Source organism: Molothrus ater, unplaced genomic scaffold (assembly GCF_012460135.2).
Source record: "Molothrus ater isolate BHLD 08-10-18 breed brown headed cowbird unplaced genomic scaffold, BPBGC_Mater_1.1 matUn_MA147, whole genome shotgun sequence".
NCBI classification, from domain to species: Eukaryota; Metazoa; Chordata; class Aves; order Passeriformes; family Icteridae; genus Molothrus; species Molothrus ater.
The window spans coordinates 57,501-79,602 of NW_023416694.1; the positions used below are offsets into that span (position 1 = coordinate 57,501).

The 22,102-nt window shown below is 60.7% G+C and overlaps 1 protein-coding gene across 1 annotated transcript; it reads left to right on the forward strand.

Annotated features, from left to right (window-relative positions):
- Nucleotides 1-4,549: 4,549 nt before the first annotated feature.
- LOC118701203 (GPI-linked NAD(P)(+)--arginine ADP-ribosyltransferase 1-like) lies at nucleotides 4,550-15,225 on the forward strand. Its single transcript, XM_054518386.1, has 5 exons — nucleotides 4,550-4,578; nucleotides 10,662-11,091; nucleotides 13,120-13,483; nucleotides 14,035-14,073; nucleotides 14,266-15,225. Exons 1-5 carry the CDS (start codon nucleotides 4,550-4,552, stop codon nucleotides 14,349-14,351), a joined length of 948 nt encoding a protein of 315 aa, XP_054374361.1. The 3' UTR covers nucleotides 14,352-15,225.
- Nucleotides 15,226-22,102: the final 6,877 nt, after the last annotated feature.

Below are 22,102 nucleotides of genomic sequence, written 5' to 3' on the forward strand. Positions count from 1 at the left end.
CACAAGTCACCCCAAGTGACCCATCACCACCATGAGGGACTCCACTGCCACCACAAGTGACCCACCATGGTGAAGGACCCACCGCGACCATGACTGACCAACCAACACTGTGTTGGACTCACCACCACCATCATGGTCCCACCTCTAAAGACACATGATGATGATGTTGATGGTGATGATGATGGACCCATGATGATGCTCATGGACCCGTCACCACCACAATGGACCCATGATGATGATGATAATGATGATGATGATGATGATGGACTCACCACCATGATGGAGTCACTACCTTTGACCTGTCATGATGGTGATGACCACCATGATGGACCCATGATGATGATGATGATGATGGTGAACCCACCACTGTGATGGAGTCACCACCTCTGACCCACCATGATGATGATGGACCCACCATGATGGACTCATGATGATGCTTATGGACCCATCACCACCATGATGGACCCACCATGATGATGATCATGATGATGATGATGACGATGATGGACCCAGCATGATGGACTCATGACATGATGATGCTCGTGGACCCATCACCACCACAATGGACCCACCATGATGATGATGATGATGATGATGATGATGATGATGATGATGATGATGATGATGACGATGATGGACCCACCATGATGGACTCATGACATGATGATGCTCATGGACCCATCACCACCATGATGGACCCACCATGATGATGATGATGATGACGATGATGGACCCACCATGATGGACTCATGACATGATGATGCTCGTGGACCCATCACCACCATGATGATGATGATGATAGACTCATCACCATGATGGAGTCACAATCTCTGACCCACCATGATGATGGCCCACCATGATGATGCTCATGGACCCATCACTACCACAATGGACCCATGATGATGATGATGATGATGGAGTCACCACCATGATGGAGTCACCCCTCTGACCCACCATGATGATAATGGACCACCATGATGGACCCATGATGATGATGATGATGATGATGATGATGATGATGGAGTCACCACCATGATGGAATCACCCCTCTGACCCACCATGATGATAATGGACCACCATGATGGACCCATGATGATGATGATGATGATGATGATGATGATGATGATGATGATGATGGGACCGCCACCACAAGTGACCCCCAAACCCACCACTGACCCCTCCCACCCCCCGTCCAAGACGAGGGGACCCCAACACCATCACCAATTAATTAATGAGCCACAGAAGGGACACAATGTCCCCTCGGCCACCCCACTGCAAAAACACGACCCTGAGCAGCACCAGGTGTGGGACAAGGTTTAATTTGGGGGCAGGACCAGGCGGAGAGGGGACAGAGGGGGACAATGGGACAGTGGCAGGGGGTGGTGGCCTTCAGCCACCCTCCATGTCGGGATCTGGAGGAGAAAGAGTTGGAGATGGTGGAGAAGGAGAACCCAGGTGCACCCATCCCACCTGAAGGGGTCCCAGACGTCCCCAAACCCACCCAAGGATGTCCCAGGTGTCCCCAAGGCTGTCACAGGTGTCCCAACCCCACCCAAGGTGTCCCAGGGTGTCCCAAACCCCTCCCCAGGGTGTCCCAGGTGTCCCCAACCCCACCCAAAGGTGTCTCCAACCTCACCCCAGGTGTCCCCCAGTGTCCCTCAGTGCCCCCCACCCTGTCCCGGTGCCACCCACATGTGGAAGGTGACAAAGGTGTCCCCCCCAGCCCCACCCAAGGTTATCCCAGGTGTCCCCAACCCCACCCAAGGGTGTCCCAGGTGTCCCCAAACCCCATCCCAGGGTGTCTCAGGTGTCCCAAACCTCACCCATGGGTGTCCCCAACCCCACCCCAGGATGTCCCAGGTGTCCCCAACCCCACCCAAGGTGTCCCAGGTGTCCCCAACTCCACCCCAGGGTGTCTCAGGTGTCCCCAACCCCACCCCAGGATGTCCCAGGTGTCCCCAACCCCACCCCAGGGTGTCCCCCAGTGTCCCTCACCCTGTCCCGGTGCCACCCGCGTGCGGAAGGTGACGAAGGTGTCGAAGGCGAAGACCAAGGCCAGAAGGAGGCTGAAGGTCTGGGGGGAGGGGAAGGGGGCGTGGCCCGGTCACTCGGGGGCGGGGCTCAGGGAGGGGGCGGGGCTTGGGGACACTCACGAAGGTGGTGGCAGCCAGGGCGTCCCGGGACGAGGCCAAGGCCACCAGGGCGGCCACGAGGAAGATGAGGGTGCCGCTGATGGCCCGGAGCAGGTCCTGGGGGGGACAGCGGGGGGACACCGTGGTGACATGGGGGACACCAGGGGGATGGGGGGGTGACATGGAGGGGACACCTTGGGGACACCATGAGATGGACATGGAGGGGTAGCAGCAGGACGCCTTAGGGGCATGGGGGACACCGTGGGGATGGAGGCGGTGACAGTGGGGGTGACAAGGGGACATGGATGACACCATGAGGACAGGGAGGGGCCACCATGGGGGTGACACGGGAACACAGAGGGGCCACCATGGAGAACACCATGGGGACATGGATGGGCCAACAAGGAGGGCACACCATAGACATGACAAAGGGACACGGAGAGGCTGCCATGGAGGCCACCATGGCGATGATGACATGGTGTCACCACCATGGGGGTGACAAGGGGACAGCGAGGGGCCACCATGGAGGGGACACCATGTCCATGACAAGGGACATGGAAGGGCCACCGTAGGGATGACACGGGAACACTGAGGGGCCACTGTAGAGGCCACCATGGAGCTGCCACCATGGAGGACATCATGGGGGTGACAAAGGGACATGGAGGGGCCTCTATGTTTGTCCCCATTTGTCCCCGTCTGTCCCCCTGTCCCTGTTCATCCCCATTTGTCCCTGTTCATCCCCGTTTGTCCCTGTTTATCCCAGTTTGTCCCCGTCTGTCCCCATTTGTCCCCGTTTGTCCCTGTCTGTCCCCATCTATCCCTGTCTGTCCCTGTCTGTCCCCGTTTATCCCCATTTGTCCCCTCTGTCGCCCTTTGTCCCCGTTTATCCCCCTCTGTCCCCGTCTGTCCCCATTTGTCCCTGTCTGTCCTCGTTTGTCCCCATCTGTCCCCATCTGTCCCCGTTTGTCCCCCCTGTCCCCATCTGTCCCCATCTGTCCCCATTTATCCCCATTTGTCCCCCTCTGTCCCCTCTGTCCCCGTCTGTCCCCATTTGTCCCCATCTGTCCCCCTCTGTCCCCACTTGTCCCCCTCTGTCCCCTCTGTCCCCGTCTGTCCCCATTCATCCCCATTTGTCCCCCTCTGTCCCCATCTGTCCCCATTTATCCCCATTTGTCCCCCCGTCCCCATCTGTCCCCTTTGTCCCCCTCTGTCCCCTCTGTCCCCTCTGTCCCCCTCTGTCCCTGTTTGTCCCCATCTGTCCCCATCTGTCCCCATCTGTCCCCATTTGTCCCCATTTATCCCCATTTGTCCCCCCGTCCCCATCTGTCCCCATTTATCCCCATTTGTCCCCCTCTGTCCCCTCTGTCCCCATCTGTCCCCGTTTGTCCCCCCTGTCCCCATCTGTCCCCATTTATCCCCATCTGTCCCCTCTGTCCCCCTGTCCCCTCTGTCCCCCTCTGTCCCCATCTGTCCCCATCTGTCCCCCTCTGTCCCCTCTGTCCCCATCTGTCCCCATTTATCCCCTCTGTCCCCCTTTGTCCCCTCTGTCCCCCCTGTCCCCATTTATCCCCTCTGTCCCCCTTTGTCCCCCCTGTCCCCCCTGTCCCCTCCGTACCAGGCAGGTGCCGTAGCCGGGGGGCAGCCGGGGGGGGTCCCTGAGCAGGAGCCCCCCCAGCGCCGCCGCCCCCGCCAGGGTCTGGAGCAGCGCCGGGGCCAGGGTGGGGGGCGCGGGGGGGGACAGCAGCGCCACCACCCCCCCCGACAGCACCTGGGGACACACGGGGGACACCGAGGGGTCGCAAAGGGGACAGCAGGGCCACCATCCCAGGGATGGCACCTGGGGGGACAGAGAGGGGTCATGGGGGGGACACAGAGGGGGCACGGGGGGGACAGCAGCGCCACCACCCCCCCCGACAGCACCTGGGGACACACGGGGGACACACGGGGGTCATGGGGGGGACACAGAGGGGTCATGGGGGTGACAGGAGTGCCACCATCCCCTGGATGGTACCTGGGGACACAGAGGGGACAGAGAGGGTCATGGGGGGGACAGCAGGGCCACCACCCCCCCCGACAGCACCTGGGGACAGAGGGGGGACACAGAGGAGTCACAGGGGGGACACAGGGGGGACACAGGGGGGACAGCAGCGCCACCATCCTATGAGTGGCACCTGGGGACACAGGGGGGACACAGAGGGGACACAGCGGGGTCACAGGGGGGACAGCAGGGCCACCATCCCAGGGATGGCACCTGGGGACACAGAGGGGACACAGGGGGGTCATGGGGGGGTCACAGAGGGGTCATGGGGGTGACAGGAGTGCCACCACCCCTCTGGATGGCACCTGGGGGGACACAGAGGGGTCACGGGGGGGTCACGGGGGGTCACGGGGGGGACAGCAGTGCCACCGCCCCATGGATGGCACCGGTTCCCCCAATGCTCCCCCCATCCCATCCCATCCCATCCCATCCCATCCCATCCCAGTTCCCCCAGGGCTCCCAGTATGCCCAGTATCCCATCCCAGTTCCCCCAGTGGTCCCAGTGCCCTATTCCAGTGCTCCCAGTGCTCCCAGTTTGCCGTCCCAATTCCCCCAGTATCCCATCCCAGTATCCCATCCCAGTGTTCCCAGTGCTCCCAGTGCTCCCAGTTCCCCCAGTATCCCGTCCCAGTGGTCCCAGTATCTCACCCCAGTTTCCCCAGTATCCCATCCCAGTTCTCCCAGTATCCCATCCCAGTTCTCCCAGTATCCCATCCCAGTTCTCCCAGTATCCCGTCCCAGTGCTCCCAGTGCTCCCAGTGCTCCCAGTTTGCCGTCCCAGTGCTCCCAGTGCTCCCAGTTTGTTGTCCCAGTACTCCCAGTTTGCCGTACCAGTTCCCCCAGTATCCCATCCCAGTGCTCCCAGTTTGCCATCCCAGTGCTCCCAGTTTGCCCTCCCAGTTCCCCCAGTGCTCCCAGTTCCCCCAGTATCCCGTCCCAGTGCTCCCAGTTTGCCGTCCCAGTGCTCCCAGTTTGCCGTCCCAGTTCCCCCAGTGCTCCCAGTTCCCCCAGTATCCCGTCCCAGTGCTCCCAGTTTGCCGTCCCAGTGCTCCCAGTTTGCCGTCCCAGTTCCCCCAGTATCCCATCCCAGTGCTCCCAGTTTGCCGTCCCAGTTCCCCCAGTATCCCATCCCAGTGCTCCCAGTTTGCCGTCCCAGTTCCCCCAGTATCCCATCCCAGTGCTCCCAGTTTGCCGTCCCAGTTCCCCCAGTATCCCGTCCCAGTTCCCCCAGTTTGCCATCCCAGTGCTCCCAGTTTGCCCTCCCAGTTCCCCCAGTGCTCCCAGTTCCCCCAGTATCCCGTCCCAGTGCTCCCAGTTTGCCGTCCCAGTGCTCCCAGTTTGCCGTCCCAGTTCCCCCAGTGCTCCCAGTTCCCCCAGTATCCCGTCCCAGTGCTCCCAGTTTGCCGTCCCAGTGCTCCCAGTTTGCCGTCCCAGTTCCCCCAGTATCCCATCCCAGTGCTCCCAGTTTGCCGTCCCAGTTCCCCCAGTATCCCATCCCAGTGCTCCCAGTTTGCCGTCCCAGTTCCCCCAGTATCCCATCCCAGTGCTCCCAGTTTGCCGTCCCAGTTCCCCCAGTATCCCGTCCCAGTTCCCCCAGTTTGCCATCCCAGTGCTCCCAGTTTGCCATCCCAGTGCTCCCAGTTTGCCGTCCCAGTTCCCCCAGTATCCCATCCCAGTGCTCCCAGTATCCCGTCCCAGTGCTCCCAGTTTGCCGTCCCAGTGCTCCCAGTATCCCGTCCCAGTGCTCCCAGTTTGCCGTCCCAGTTCCCCCAGTATCCCATCCCAGTGCTCCCAGTTTGCCGTCCCAGTGCTCCCAGTTTGCCGTACCAGTGCTCCCAGTATCCCGTCCCAGTGTTCCCAGTTTGCCGTACCAGTTCCCCCAGTATCCCGTCCCAGTGCTCCCAGTATCCCGTCCCAGTGCTCCCAGTATCCCGTCCCAGTGCTCCCAGTTTGCCGTCCCAGTTCCCCCAGTGCTCCCAGTTCCCCCAGTATCCCATCCCAGTTCCCCCAGTATCCCGTCCCAGTTCCCCAGTATCCCATCCCAGTTCCCCCAGTATCCCGTCCCAGTGCTCCCAGTATCCCGTCCCAGCGCTCCCAGTTTGCCGTCCCAGCGCTCCCAGTTTGCCGTCCCAGTGCTCCCAGTTTGCCGTCCCAGTGCTCCCAGTATCCCGTCCCAGTTCCCCCAGTTTGCCGTCCCAGTGCTCCCAGTATCCCGTCCCAGTGCTCCCAGTTCCCCCAGTATCCCATCCCAGTGCTCCCAGTTTGCCGTCCCAGTTCCCCCAGTGCTCCCAGTTCCCCCAGTATCCTGTCCCAGTGCTCCCAGTTTGCCATCCCAGTGCTCCCAGTATCCCATCCCAGTGCTCCCAGTTTGCCGTACCAGTTCCCCCAGTGCTCCCATCCCAGTGCTCCCAGTTTGCCGTCCCAGTTCCCCCAGTATCCCATCCCAGTGCTCCCATCCCAGTGCTCCCAGTATCCCGTCCCAGTGCTCCCAGTTTGCCGTACCAGTTCCCCCAGTTTGCCGTCCCAGTGCTCCCAGTTTGCCGTCCCAGTGCTCCCAGTTTGCCGTCCCAGTTCCCCCAGTTCCCCCAGTGCTCCCAGTTTGCCGTCCCAGTGCTCCCAGTGCTCCCAGTTTGCCGTCCCAGTGCTCCCAGTTTGCCGTCCCAGTGCTCCCAGTGCTCCCAGTTTGCCGTCCCAGTGCTCCCAGTTTGCCGTCCCAGTGCTCCCAGTGCTCCCAGTTTGCCGTCCCAGTTCCCCCAGTTTGCCGTCCCAGTGCTCCCAGTTTGCCGTCCCAGTGCTCCCAGTTTGCCGTCCCAGTGCTCCCAGTTTGCCGTACCAGTTCCCCCAGTTTGCCGTCCCAGTGCTCCCAGTTTGCCGTCCCAGTGCTCCCAGTTTGCCGTCCCAGTGCTCCCAGTTTGCCGTCCCAGTGCTCCCAGTTTGCCGTCCCAGTGCTCCCAGTTTGCCGTACCAGTTCCCCCAGTATCCCGTCCCAGTGCTCCCAGTATCCCGTCCCAGTGCTCCCAGTTTGCCGTCCCAGTGCTCCCAGTTTGCCGTCCCAGTGCTCCCAGTATCCCGTCCCAGTGCTCCCAGTATCCCATCCCAGTGCTCCCAGTATCCCGTCCCAGTGCTCCCAGTATCCCGTCCCAGTGCTCCCAGTTTGCCGTACCAGTTCCCCGGCCAGCAGCAGCCCCCGGGGGGTTCTCAGCACCCCCAGGTCGAAAACCCCCGGCGCCTCCGGCTGCCCCATGGGGGGGTCCTGGGGGGTCTCGGGGGGGTCCTGACGGGGGGGGTTGGAGGATTTGGGGGGGTCTTGGGGGGTCCTGGGGGGATTCAAAGGGTTCTGGGGGGTCCTGGTGGGGGCTCGGGGGGGTTTTTGGGGGGCTCAAGGGGGATTTGGGGGATCCTGGGCGGATTTGGGGGGTCCTGATGGGGGAGTTTGGGGGGGGGGGGGGCTCAAGGTGTTATGGGGGGTCCTGGGGGGGGTTCTGGGGGGTCTTGGGGGGGGATTTAGGGGTTCCTGGGAGGGGCTGGGGGGAATTTAGGGGGTCCTGAGGGGTCCGGGGGAAGCTCGAGGGGTTGTGAGGGGGTTTTGGGGGGGATCTGGGGGTCCTGGGAGGGGCTGGGGGCGATCTGGGGGGATCCGGGGGGGTTCTAGGGGGGCTCAGAGGGGTTTGAGGGGGATTTCGGGGGGATTTGAGGGGTCCTGGGTGGGATTTGGGGGGTCCTGGGGGAGGCTCGAGGGGTTTTGGGGGTTCCTGGGAGGTCTCAGGGATTCTGGGGGGGTCCCTGAGGGGTTTTTGGGGGGTCCTGGGGGGTTCTGGGGGGGTCCCTGAGGGGTTTTGGGGGGTCCTGGGGGGTTCTGGGGGTCCCTGAGGGGTTTTTGGGGTCTCTGGGGCTGGGGGAGGGGCAGAGGGGGTCACGTGGGTGTTCCACACCCCCCCCCCCCCCCCCCCACATCCCCCCCCTCCCGTGACAGGCACCGGCGGGACCGGGACAAAGGGGCCTTGTTGGGGACACTGGGAGGGACTGGGAGGGACTGGGAGCGACTGGGAGGGACTGGGAGGGACTGGGACGGACTGGGAGGGACTGGGGGGCACTGGGAGGGACTGGGAGGGACTGGGAGCACTCGGAGGTCTCCCCAGTCCCCCCCAGTCCTCCCCAGTCCATCCCAGTTACTCCCAGTTACTCCCAGTCACTCCCAGTTCCTTCCCAGTCCCCTCCCAGTTCCCTCTCAGTCACTCCCATTCCATCCCAGTTCATCCCAATTCCCCCCCAGTCCATCCCAGTCCCTCCCAGTCCATCCCAGTCATTTCCAGTTCCTTCCCAGTTCCATCCCAGTCCATCCCAGTTACTCCCAGTCCCTCCCAGTCACTCCCAGTTCCCTCCCAGTCCCTCCCAGTCACTCCCAGTCCCTCCCAGTTCCTTCCCAGTCCCTCCCAGTCCCTCCCAGTTCCATCCCACTCCATCCCAGTCCCTCCCAGTCCATCCCAGTTCCTTCCCAGCCCCTCCCAGTCCCCTCCCAGTTCCATCCCAGTCCATCCCAGTCGCTCCCAGTTCATCACAGTCCCCCCCAGTGCCCTCCCAGTCCCTCCCAGTTCCCCCCCAGTTTCCCCCCACTCCATCCCAGTTTGGTCCCAGTCCCTCCCAGTTGTGGGAGGTGGGGCAGGGGGAAGGGGGGGGGGGCACCCTAAAAATACCCGGGGGGGGTGGGGGAGGGGCTGGCCCGGGACCCGAGCGCGGCTAAAAATAGCCCGGGGCGGTCACGTGACCCCGGGGGGGGGGAGGGAGAGGAGGGGGAGGGGACACCAGGGAGGGGGGGAGGGGAGCGGCACCGGGACCCCGCAGGTAACGGGGGAGGGGACACGGGAGGGGACACTGGGGGGACACCTGGGGACACCTGGGGACACCTGGAGGGGACACAGGGCTGGGATTTGGCAAACTGGGGGGGGACACAGGACTGGGGACACTGGGCTGGGATTGGGGCTGGGGACACCTGGAGGGGACACGGGATTGGGGACCTAGGGGACACTGGGGGGACACCTGGGGACACCTGGGGACACCTGGGGTTGGGGACACCTGGGGACACAGGGTGGGGGACAACACAGGACTCGGGACACCTGGAGGGGACACGGGACTGGGGGCCTGGGGGACACCGGGGGGACACCTGGGGACACTGGGCTGAGATTGGGGACACCTGGGGGGACACGGGGAGGGGTCTGGGGACACCTGGGGGGACATGGGGTTGGGGACACTGGGGACACAGGATTGGGGACATTGGGGGGGACACATGACTGGGGTCTTGGGGACACCGGGGGGGACACACGGGACTGGGGACAGCTGGGGACACTGGGCTGGGATTGGGGACACCTGGAGGGGACATGGTGGGGGACATGGGACTGGGGACACAGGGTTGGGGACACCGGGGGACACCAGAGGCAAGGAAATGGGGAGGGACTGGGGGGCTTGGGGACACTCGGGGGGACACGGGATTGGGGTCCTGGGGGACACCTGGAGGGGACACCCGGGGGGACACGGGATTGGGGACACCTGGGGGACACTGGGGGGTCTGGGAGCGGGACCAGAGGGTCCTGGAGTGACCCCAGGATTTGGGGTTGGGGTCCTGGAGGGGTCGGGGGTGGCTGCGAGTGACCCCAGGACGGGCTCAGGGTCATTGGGTGTGGCCGGAGGGTCCAGAGTGACCCCAGGACGGGCTCAGGGTCATTGGGTGTGGTCGGAGGGTCCAGAGTGACCCCAGGATGGGCTCAGGGTCATTGGGTGTGGCCGGAGGGTCCAGAGTGACCCCAGGACGGGCTCAGGGTCATTGGGTGTGACCAGAGGGTCCAGAGTGACCCCAGGACGGGCTCAGGGTCATTGGGTGTGGCCGGAGGGTCCAGAGTGACCCCAGGACCAGGAGTGGGGACCCAGGACATGTCCGGGGTGTCCTGCGTGGGGCTGACCCCACTGCCCCTCCCCAGTCCCTCACCAAGGAACCATTCCCATGTCCCCCAGTGTCCCCAGTGTCCCCCAGTATCCCCAGTATCTCCAGTATTCCCCATTGTCCCCATTGTCCCCCATTGTCCCCAGTATCCCCAAGTGTTCCAAGTGTCCCCCAGTATCCCCCCGCATCCCCATTGTCCCCAGTATCCCCCAGTGTCCCCCAGTGTCCCCCAGTGTCCCCCATTGTCCCCAGTATCCCCCATTGTCCCCCATTGTCCCCAGTATTCCCCAGTGTCCCCCAGCATCCCCATTGTCCCCCAGTGTTCCCCAGTATCCCCCAGTGTCCCCCAGTGTCCCCACTGTCCCCCATTGTCCCCCATTGTCCCCCATTGTCCCCAGTGTCCCCCGGTGTCCCCCAGTGTCCCCCAGCATCCCCATTGTTCCCCAGTATCCCCCACTGCCCCCCACTGTCCCCCATTGTCCCCCAGTGTCCCCCATTGTCCCCCAGCGTCCCCAGCGTCCCACACCGCTCCCACCATGGCCGCCCTGACCCTGACCCTCCTGGCGATGACCGCAATGGCCACAGCGACCACGGCCGCCGCCGGTGTCCCCTCGGGTGGCCCCAGTGCCACCCCCGCCGTGGTGGCGGTCACCCTGGACATGGCTCCGGCCGCCTTCGATGACCAGTACCGGGGCTGCGGCCGCGCCATGGCCGCGCGGCTGCCGGCCCTCAACCGCTCCGAGCTGCGGCGCGGCGGCCCCTGGGCCGAGGCCTGGGCTCTGGCCGCTGCCCAGTGGCGCGGCCGGCCGGCCCCGCCGGGCCCTGCGTCCCCTCTGTCCCCGGAGCAGGCCATCGCCCTCATGGCCTACACGGCGCCGCTGCCCTTGCACCGCGAGTTCAACGAGGCCGTGCGCCAGGCCGGGCGCTCCCGCCGGGAGTACCGCGACAACTTCCACTTCAAAACGCTGCATTTCCTGCTCACCCAGGTGGGGAAACGCCAAAAACCGCTCGGTTTCGAAAATGTTAAAAGTTTAATATTGGTAATGAAATGGTTCTAAATATAGGAATGTACTTAAAGTGATAAAAGTTTGGATGATTGGGATTTAGGACAAACCGAGACAATAAAAGCAAAGAGTTAGGGATGGTCTGGTTTGGGTTGGGGTTATGATTCATAAATGATTACGAATCATGTATGAAATGCATGAATATGCAAAGTTATTATAATTAAGGGTTAATCCTCCGTTAACCTGGGTCCTTTTTTGGACGCCAACCCTGACCCTGACCCAACTTCCACTTCAAAACTCTGCATTTCCTGCTCACCCAGGTGGGGAAATCGCCAAAAACCGCTCGGTTTCGAAAATGTTAAATGTTTAATAATGGTAATGAAATGGTTCTAAATATAGGAATGTAATTAGAGTGATAAAAAATTTGGATGATTGGAATTTAGGACAAACCGAGACAATAAAAACAAAGAGTTAAGGATGGTCTGGTTTGGGCTGGGGTTATGATTCATAAATGATTACGAATCATGTATGAAATGCATGAATATGCAAAGTTATTATAATTAAGGGTTGATCCTCTGTCAACCTTGGTCCTTTTTTGGACCCTAACCCTGACCCTGACCCAACTTCCACTTCAAAACTCTGCATTTCCTGCTCACCCAGGTGGGGAAATCGCCAAAAACCGCTCGGTTTTAAAAATGTTAAAAGTTTAATAATGGTAATGAAATGGTGGTAAAAATAGGAATGTAATTAGAGAGATAAAAATTTGGATGATTGGGATTTAGGACAAACCGAGACAATAAAAGCAAAGAGTTAAGGATGGTCTGGTTTGGGTTGGGGTTGGGGTTAGGGTTAGGATTAGGGTTAGGATTAGGTTTAGGTTTAAGTTAGGGTCCAAAAAAGGACCCAAGTTAACAGAGGATTAACCCTTAAAAATAATAATTTTGCACATTCATGCATTTTTTACATGATGCCTAAATTCCATTCAAACACAGGGTTCTGTCTGGTCCAGTGTGGTGGAAAATGCCAAAAAATCACTCGGTTTTTAAAATTTTAAAAGTTTAATTGTAATAAAATGGTTATAAAAATAGGAATTTTTAATATTTGTGCAAAGGCAGCCATAAAATTCGCATTTTTCACACAACATTACTTTCTTCTGTAACATATCTAATATTAATGTGAATATTTGAGATAAACCAATGATAGAATTCCCATTTTTCACATAACTTTCCAACATAACATATATAATATTGATGTGAATATTTGTGATATAAGCCAATGATAAAATTCCCATTTTTCACATAACTGTCTACCATAACATATATAATATTAATGTGAATATTTGATATATAAGCCAATGATAAAATTCCCATTTTTCACATAACTGTCTACCATAACACATCTAACACTAATGTGAATATTTGATATATAAGTCAATGATAAAATTCCCATTTTTCACATAACTGTCTACCATAACATATATAATATTGATGTGAATATTTGCGATAAAAGCCAATGATAAAATCCCCGTTTTTCACATAACTTTCCAACATAACATATATAATATTGATGTGAATATTTGATATATTTGCCAATGATAAAATTCCCATTTTTCACATAACTGTCTACCATAACATATATAATATTGATGTGAATATTTGCGATGTAAGCCAATGATAAAATCCCCATTTTTCACATAACTTTCCACCATAACACATATAACATTAACGTGAATCTTTGCGATACAAGCCAATGATAAAATCCCCATTTTTCACATAACTTTCCCCCATGACACACCCAACACTAACGCGAATCTTTGCGGTACAAGCCAATGATAAAATTCCCATTTTTCACATAACTTTCCACCATGACACACCCAACACTAACGCGAATCTTTGCGATACAAGCCAGTGATAAAATCCCCATTTTTCACATAACTGTCCACCATGACACACCCAACACTAACGCGAATCTTTGCGATGCAAGCCAGTGATAAATCCCGTTTCCCCGCAGGCCGTGGCGGCGCTGCGCGGCTCCGTGTCCCCGCGGTGTCTGCGCGTGTTCCGCGGGGTGCGCGGCGTTCGCTTCGCGGCGCGGCGCGGGGACTCCGTGCGCTTCGGCCACTTCGCGTCGGCCTCGCTGCGCAACGAGAGCTCCTGGGGCTTCGGCACGGACGCGGCCTTCCAGGTGCTCACCTGCCAGGGCGCGGCCGTCCGCGAGTTCTCCTTCTTCCCGCACGAGGAGGAGGTGCTGATCCCGCCCTTCGAGACCTTCGAGGTCACCGATGTCACCAACGTCACCAAGGAGGGGGACAAGGCGCGGATCCAGCTGCGCTCCACCGGGACCTTCAGCAACTACAACTGCGAGTGGCTGCGAGGTGACGGCGCGGGGGGACGGCGCCGGGGGACGGGGACACTCGGGGAGGGTGAGGGGACAGGGACACACAGTACATGGGGACACTCGGGGAGGGTGAGGGGACAGGGACACACAGTGCTGGGGACAGGGACACACAGTATTAGGGACAGCCAATGTGGGGACAGGGACAAGGACACTCAGTGAGGGTGTGGGACAGGGACACACGGTGCTGGGGACATCCATGCGGGGGACAAGGACACATGGTTCTGGGGACATGCATCATGGGGACAGGGACAAGGACACTTAGTGGGGGTGTGGCGACAGGGACACACGGTGCTGGGGACAGGGACACCCTGTGCTGGGGATGTCCACTGTGGGGACAGGGACAAGGACACTTGGTGAGGGTGAGGGGACAGGGACACACGGTGCTGGGGACAGGGATGGGGACCCTCACACCTGGGACGGGACAGGGACAGGGACAGGGACAGGGACAGGGATGGGGAGAAGGACAAGGATGGGGACAGGGACAGGGACAGGGCCACCCCAGCACTGACACTGTCCCTCCCCTCACAGAGCAGCGCTGTGGGGACGGGCCCTGTGTGTTCGACATGGGTGAGCTGGGACCCCCCCCCTTGTCACCTCCTGTCACCTCCTGTCACCTCCTGTCACCTCCTGTCACCTCCTGTCACTCCCATGGCACTGCCATCCCCTCTGTCACCTCCTGTCACCTCCTGTCACCTCCCATGGCACTGCCATCCCCTCTGTCACCCCTGCCACCCCTCCCTGTCCCTCTTTGTCCCCCAGGCTGGAGCGTCCCCAGGACCTCTCCCCACCTCGGGGGGCTCCTCGTGGCCACCACAGCCCTGGCAGTGGCCACCGGAACCTTCTGAGCCACGAGGCCACCAAGGCCACCAAGGTCACTGTGGTCACCGTGGTCACCAAGGCCACCAAGGTCACGAAGGACATCAAGGACACCAGGATGTCCTGAGCAACAAGGCCACCGAGGCCACCATGGCCACCATGGCCACCACGGACACCAAGATCACCAAGGCCACCATGGCCACCAAGGCCACCATGGCCACCACGGTCACCAAGGACACCATGGTCACCAAAGTCATCATGGCCACCAGGGACACCAGGACCTTCTGAGCAACAAAGCCACCGAGGTCACCAAGGTCACCATGGCTACCAAGGTCACTGAGGCCACCAAGGTCACCATGGCCACCAGGGACACCAGGACCTTCTGAGCAACCAAGCCACCGAGGTCACCAAGGACACCATGGTCACCATGGTCACTGTGGTCATGATGGCCACAGAGGACACCAAGGTCAGCAAGGCCGCCGAGGCCACCACAACCAATGTGGCCACCAAGGCCACCAAGGCCACCATGGTCACCATGGTCACCAAGGTCACTCTGGTCATGATGGCCACAGAGGACACCAAGACCTTCTGAGCCACCAAGGCCACCAAGGCCACCAAGGACACCATGGCCACCAAGGTTGCCATAGCCACCAAGGACACCAGGACCTTCTGAGCCACCATGGTCACCAAGGTCATCATGGCCACCAAGGTCACCAAGGACTCTAAGGTCCCCAAGGTCACCAATGCCACCAAGAGCACCAAGGACACCGAGGTCACCATGGTCACCAAGGCCACCAAGGTCATCATGGTCGTGGAGGTCACAATGGCCACTGAGGACACCAGGACCTCCTGAGCCACAAGGCCACCATGTGGCCACCACTGTCACTATGGCCACCATGGTCACTGAGGCCACCATGGCCACCACTGTCACCAAGGCCACCATGGTCACCAAGGCCACCAGGACCTTCTGAGCAACAAGGCCACCAAGGCCACCATGGTCACTGAGGTCACCATGGCCACCAAGGCCAGGATGAGGGGACAATGACAGGGCCACCGCTGCCACCAGGACAGGAGGACCTTGGACGTGTCATGGCCGCCACTCTTGACCTTTTGGGAAATTTTCTGTCCCTTTCCAGAATTTTCCATTTTCCTGCCGGATTTTATTAAACTGGATTTGCCTCAGTCCTCGAAATGTCTCTGACTTTAACTCGAATTGAAGCCCAGTTTAGGGGATTTAGGCCCAAATTAGGAGATTTAGGCCTGGTTTAAGGGATTTAGATCTGAATTAAAGGATTTAGACCTGGTTTAAGGGATTTAGGCCTGGTTTAAGGGATTTAGATCTGAATTTAGGGATTTCGGCCTTGTTTAAGGGATTTAGACCCAAATTTAGGGATTTAGGCCTTGTTTAAGGGATTTAGACCCAAATTTAGGTATTTAGACCTGGTTTAGGGCATTTAGACCCAAATTAAGGCATTTAGGCCCTGTTTAGGGGATTTAGACCTAAATTAACTGAGTTAGGTCTGTCTTAGGGGATCTCAGCCTGATTTAAGGGATTTCAACCAGAACTAAGGGATTTCAACCCAAACTAAGGGATTTCAACCCAAACTAAGGGATTTCAACCTGGATTAACAGGGTTAGGCCTGGTTTAAGGGATTTCAACTCAAATTAAGGGATTTCACCCTGAATTAACAGAGTCAGGCCTGGTTTAAGGGATTTCAACCAGAATTAAGGGATTTCAACCAGAATTAAGGGATTTTAACTGGAATGAAGAGATTTCAGCCTGAATTAACAGAGTTAGGCCTGATTTAGGGGATCTTAACCTGAATTAAGGGATTTAAACCAGAATTAAGGGATTTCAACCCAAACCAGGGGATTTAAACCAGAATTAGGGGGTGGATCCCATCCCCCCCGAACGTCCCCTCTGTCCCCTTGTCACCAGATGTCCCCTCCGGGGCCGCGTCACCGGGAAGTTGAGGGTTAATTAATTACCCCTAATTAGGCTGGCGGTGACGTTGGGCGGGTGTGACAAGGTCGAGGCGCTGGTGGCACTTCCCGGTGCCACCTCGGCGTGCCAGGGGACAAAGTCCCGTCCCCCTGTCCCCGTGGGACCGGCTGGGCTGGGCCGGGGCCGGACTCGGGACACCGGGAGGGGACGTGGGGACAGTGGGATGGACGGACAGACGGACATGGGGACATGGGGATGGACATGGGGACACGGGGATAGATGGACATGGGGACATGAGTAAAAGGGGACAGTGGGATGGACGGACAGACGGACATGGGGACATGGGGATGGACATGGGGACACTGGGATGGACAGACAGAGGGACATGGGGACACTGGAATGGATGGACAGAGGGACATGGGGACATGGGGACATGGGGATGGACATGGGGACACTGGGATAGATGGACATGGGGACATGAGAACATGGGGACAGTGGGATGGACGGACAGACGGACATGGGGACACGGGGATGGACATGGGGACACTGGGATGGATGGACAGAGGGACATAGGGACATGGGGACACTGGGATGGACATGGGGACACTGGGACAGACAGACACAGGGACTCGGGGACACTGGGATGGACAGACATGGGGGTGCCACAGGTGTCGCGGGGTGTCATGACATGTCACAGCATGTCACAACATGTCACATCACGCCCTGGCTCAGGGTGACACAGCACAGCGGGACCACGGCCTCACCACTCACTGGTGTCCCAGGGCCACCGTGTCCCCATGTCCCCATGTCCCTGTGTCCATCTCAGTGTCCCCATGTCCCCGTGTCCCTGTGTCCCCCTGTCCCCCTGTCCCCATGTCCCTGCCCATCCTGGTGTCCCCGTGTCCCCGTGTCCCTGTGTCCGTCCGTCCCAGTGTCCCCAAGTCCATCCAAGCCCATCCATCCCCAGTGTCACCTGTGTCCATCTCAGTGTCCCTGTGTCCCTGTGTCTGTCTGTCCCCGTGTCCCCAGCACCCACAGGTGACACCCACAGGTGTCCCCAGCACCCACAGGTGACACTGGCACCCCGGGGTGCAGCCGTGTGTCCCTGCTGGAGCCGAGGGAGTGGCCCTGGGTGGCACAGGTGACACAGGTGACACAGGTGACACAGGTGACACCGCCCCGGGCCGTGTGGAGAGAGGGGGTGGCCCTGGGGACAAACTCCAGCCTGGCAACGTGGTACGGAGTGGCACAGGTGACACAGGTGACACAGGTGACACAGGTGGCATGGAGTGGCACAGGTGACACAGGCGGTACAGGGGGGACAGGGGGGACATGGAATGACATGGAGTGGCACAGGTGACACAGGTGACACAGGTGACACAGGTGACACAGGTGGCATGGAGTGACACAGGTGACACAGGTGACATGGAGTGGCACAGGTGACACAGGCGGTACAGGGGGGACAGGTGACATGGAATGACATGGAGTGGCACAGGTGACACGGGTGACACGGGTGACACAGGTGGCACACGTGGCACAGGTGCCAGGACAGCGCCTGGGGGACACGGGGGTCCCCGATGCCACCGGCGGTGCCCAGGAAAGTGCCACAGGTGCCGCCTGTGTTGTGTCACGCGTGTGCCACCTGTGACGTCCTGTGTGTGCCACGCGTGTGCCACAATGTCACACCTGTGTCACCTGGGCCGCCTGTGCCGTGTCCTTGTCCTGGGGAGGCCATGGGGACAGCCCAGCACCCAAAGGTGACACCGGGGTCCCAAAGGTGCCATTGGGGTCCCACAGGTGACATCAGCACCCAGAGGTGACCTCAGGGTGGCCCCAGCCCCCCAGCACCTGGGGGTGTCCCTGTCCCCCTGTCCCTGATGTGTCCTAGCTGTCCTGGGGGTGTCCCAGGGGTGTCCCAGGAACGTCCCAGGTGTGTCCCAGGTGTCCCAGGTGTGTCCCAGGTGTCCCAGGGCTGTCCTAAGTGTCCAAAGAATGTCCCAGGTGTGTCTCAGGTGTCCCAGGCGTGTCCCAGGGGTGTCTCAATAATGTCCCAGGGGTGTCCCAGTAATGTCCCAGGTGTCCTGGAGCTGTCCCAGGGGTGTCCCAGGTGTGTACCAAGAATGTCCCAGGTGTCTTCGGGGTGTCCCAAGAATGTCCCTGGTGTGTCCTGGGGGTGTCCCAGGTGTACTGGGAGTGTCCCATGAATGTACCAAGAATGTCCTGGGGGTGTCCCAGGTGTGTCCCGGGGGTGTCCCAGCTGTGTCCCAACTGTGTCCCAGGTGTCCCAGGTGTGTCCCGGCTGTCCTGGGGGTGTCCCAGGTGTGTCCCAGGTGTCCCAGGGGTGTCCCAGGTGTGTCCCGGGGGTGTCCCTGGTCTCTCAGGGGTGTCCCAAGTGTGTCCCAGGTGTCCTGGGGGTGTCCCAGGTGTGTCCCAGGTGTCCCAGGTGTGTCCCGGCTGTCCTGGGGGTGTCTCAGGTGTGTCCCAGCTGTGTCCCAGCTGTGTCCCAGCTGTGTCCCGGCTGTCCTGGGGGTGTCCCAGCTGTGTCCCAGCTGTGTCCCAGCTGTGTCCCGGCTGTCCCGGGGCTGTCCCGGGGGTGTCCCCAGGCTGTCCCCGTTGTGGCGGTGCGGTGGCGGGTGCGGGCCGGGCCCCGCGGGGTGAATGAATCGTTAACCCGGGCCAATCTCACCCCGGGCCAATCAGGGCCGCTGCCCCGGGCGGGTTTTACAGCCCCGCTGTCCCCACGGTGTCCCCACGGCCACCAGCGCTGTCACCCTCAGTGCCACCGCCGCCGCCGCCGCCGCCGCCTCGCCATGCGCTGGCCCCGGCTGCTGCTGTCGCTGCTGCTGTCGCTGCTGCTGTCGCTGCTGTCGCTGCCCTTCGCGCTGGCCCTGCCCGCGGCGGCCCCGAGCCGCGGAGGCCCCGGGGTGGCCCTGGTGGCGCTGGAGGCGCTGGTGGCGTCGGGCGAGGGACAATTGTCCCTTGCGGAGCTGGGGGCCCTCGTGGCGCAGGCGGGCGGCCGTGCGCAGTGCCCGCGCGAGCCGTGCGGAGAGGTGAGACCGCGCCCGCCGCGACAGCGACAGCGACAGCGACAGCGACAGCGACAGCGACAGCGAGGGGACAAAGGGCGGCGGGCACCGCGCGGGGGGGGAGGGAGGGAGGGAGGGGGGACGGGGGGAGGGGGACAGGGGTGTCACCTGGGCGCTGTGTGTGTGTGTGTGTCACCTGTGTGTCACCTGTGTGTCACCTGTGTGTCACCTGTGTGTCATCTGTGCCACCTGTATGTCACCTGTGTCACCTGTGCCACCTCTTTGCTGTGCGTTACCTGTGCTGTGCTGTGTCACCTGTGCCGTGTGTGGCAGGTCATGGGCACCAAGCGTTCTGAGTGTGCCGTGTGCACCGTGTGTGCCACCTGCGCCACGTGTGCTGTGCTGTGTCACCTGTGCCACCTCTCCTGTGTGTGCCACCTGTCCTGTGTGCTCTGTGTGTCACTGTGCCACCTGTGCCGTGTGTGTGTTACCTGTGCTGTGCCACCTGTGCTCTGTGTGCCACCTGTGTCACCTGTGCCATGTGTGGCAGGCCACGGGCACCACGTGTTCTGACTGTGCCGTGTGCACCGTGTGTCTCACCTGTGCCACCTGTGCTGTGTGTGCCAGGCCATTTGTGACATGTCACAGTGTGCCACCTGTCCTGTGTGTGCCACTTGCCTTGTGTGTGTCACCTGTGCTGTGTCCCCTGTGCCACCTGTGCCACCTGTGCTGTGTGTGCCAGGCCATTTGTGACATGTCACAGTGTGTCACCTGAGTTGTGTCCCCTGTGCCGTGTGTGTCACCTGTGTCACCTGGGCCATGTGTGGCAGGTCACGCGCGCCACATGTTCTGACTGTGCCGTGTGCACCGTGTGTGTCACCTGTGCCACCTGTGCCACCTGTGTCACCTGTGCCACCTCTCCTGTGTGTGCCGTGTGTGCCCCCTGTCCTATGTGTGCCACCTGTGCCACCTGTGCCGTGTGGGCCAGGCCATTTGTGCCATGTCACAGTGTGCCACCTGTCCTGTGTGTGCTGCGTGTCACCTGTGCTGTGTGTGCCACCTGTGCTGTGTGTGCCACCTGTGCTGTGCCACCTGTGCTGTGCCACGTCTCCCTGTGACCTTTGTCCCTTCCTGTCCCTGCCTGTCCCCCCTGGCGCTGTCCCCATGTTCCCTGTCCCCCCTGTCCCTCCTGTCCCCCTGACGCTGTCCCTGTCCCCCGTGCCACCCTGTCCCCCGTGCCACCCTGTCCCCCATGTCCCCTGTCCCCTGTCCCTTCCTGTCCCCCCTGGCGCTGTCCCCATGTCCCCTGTCTCCTGTCCCCCTGATGCTGTGCCTGTCCCCCGTGCCACCCTGTCCCCTGTCCCCCCCTGTCTCTCTGTCCCCCCTGACGCTGTCCCTGTCCCCGCAGTGTCCCTCGGTGCCAGCGCTGCTGGCCCTGGCCGGGAAGGCCCCGGGTGGCACCGCCGGGCTTGAGGCCACCGAACTGTCCTGGCTGGGGGCGGCCGTGGTGGCCACGCTCAGGGACCCCCCTGATGCCACCTGCGGGGACATCGGCGGGGACACCAATGGTGACACCAATGGGGACATTCACGGGGACATCCATGGGGACACCGATGCGGACACCAATGGGGACACCAATGGGGACATCCATGGGGACATCCACGGGGACACCAAGGCCACCGCAGGGCCCTGGGCCAGCCGTGTCCGTGCCCTGCACCGGGAGTTTGTCACCGATGCCACCGATGTCACCGGTAATGTCACCGTCACTGCCACCAGCCACGGTGGCCCCGGGCTGCGGGAGGTGGCCGAGCTGCTGGCGGCCATCGAGCCCAACTACCGCGGTGACAACGGCCACCAGGTGAGGGGACACGGGGACACGGGGGGCGTGCAGGGACAGGGGACACAAGGGACAGGGCATGTGTGAGGGTCGGGGGGACATGGGGACACGAGGGGACACACAGGGACAGGGGGACACGAGGGTGGCATGGGGAACAAGGGGACACAGGGGGACATGGGGGGACATGGAGACATGGGGACATGGGGGGGCATGGGGACACAGGAGGGACATGGGGGGACACACGGGGACAGGGGGACACGAGGGTGGCACGGGAAACAAGGGGACACAGGTCACAAGGACATGGGGACATGGGGATATGGGGGGACATGGGGACACAGGAGGGACATGGGGGGACACAAGGGACAGGGGACATGAGGGGGGCATGGGGACATGGGGGACACAAGGACAAGGGGACACGGGGACACGAGGGATGTGCAGGGACGGGGACACAAGGGACAGGGGACATGTGAGGTTCTGAGGGGACATGGGGGGACATGGGGACACAAGGTGACACAGGGGGACATGGGGACATGAGGGTGGCAGGGGAACAAGGGGACACAGGGGGACACGGGCACATGGGGGCATGGGGACATGAGGGTGGCATGGGGACATGGGGACACGAGGGGACATGAGGGTGGCATGGGGACATGGGGACACGAGGGGACACATGGGGACATGGGGAACAAGGGGGCACAGGGGGTCACAAGGACATGGGGGGACATGGGGACACGGGGGTGGCACGGGGAACCAGGGGACACAGGGGGACACAGGGGACACAGGGTGTGGCCTGAGGAGGGGACAGGTGGCCTTGGGGCACCAAGAGGTGACAGAGCACAGCCACCTGTCCGTGGGGACACTGTGCCATCAGGAGGTGACAAATGTCCCCCTGTGCCCTGGGGAGGTGACACGGCTGTGACACCCCTGGTGCCGCGGTGGCAGCATCCGGGAGCGGGAGGTGACACGGTGACATTT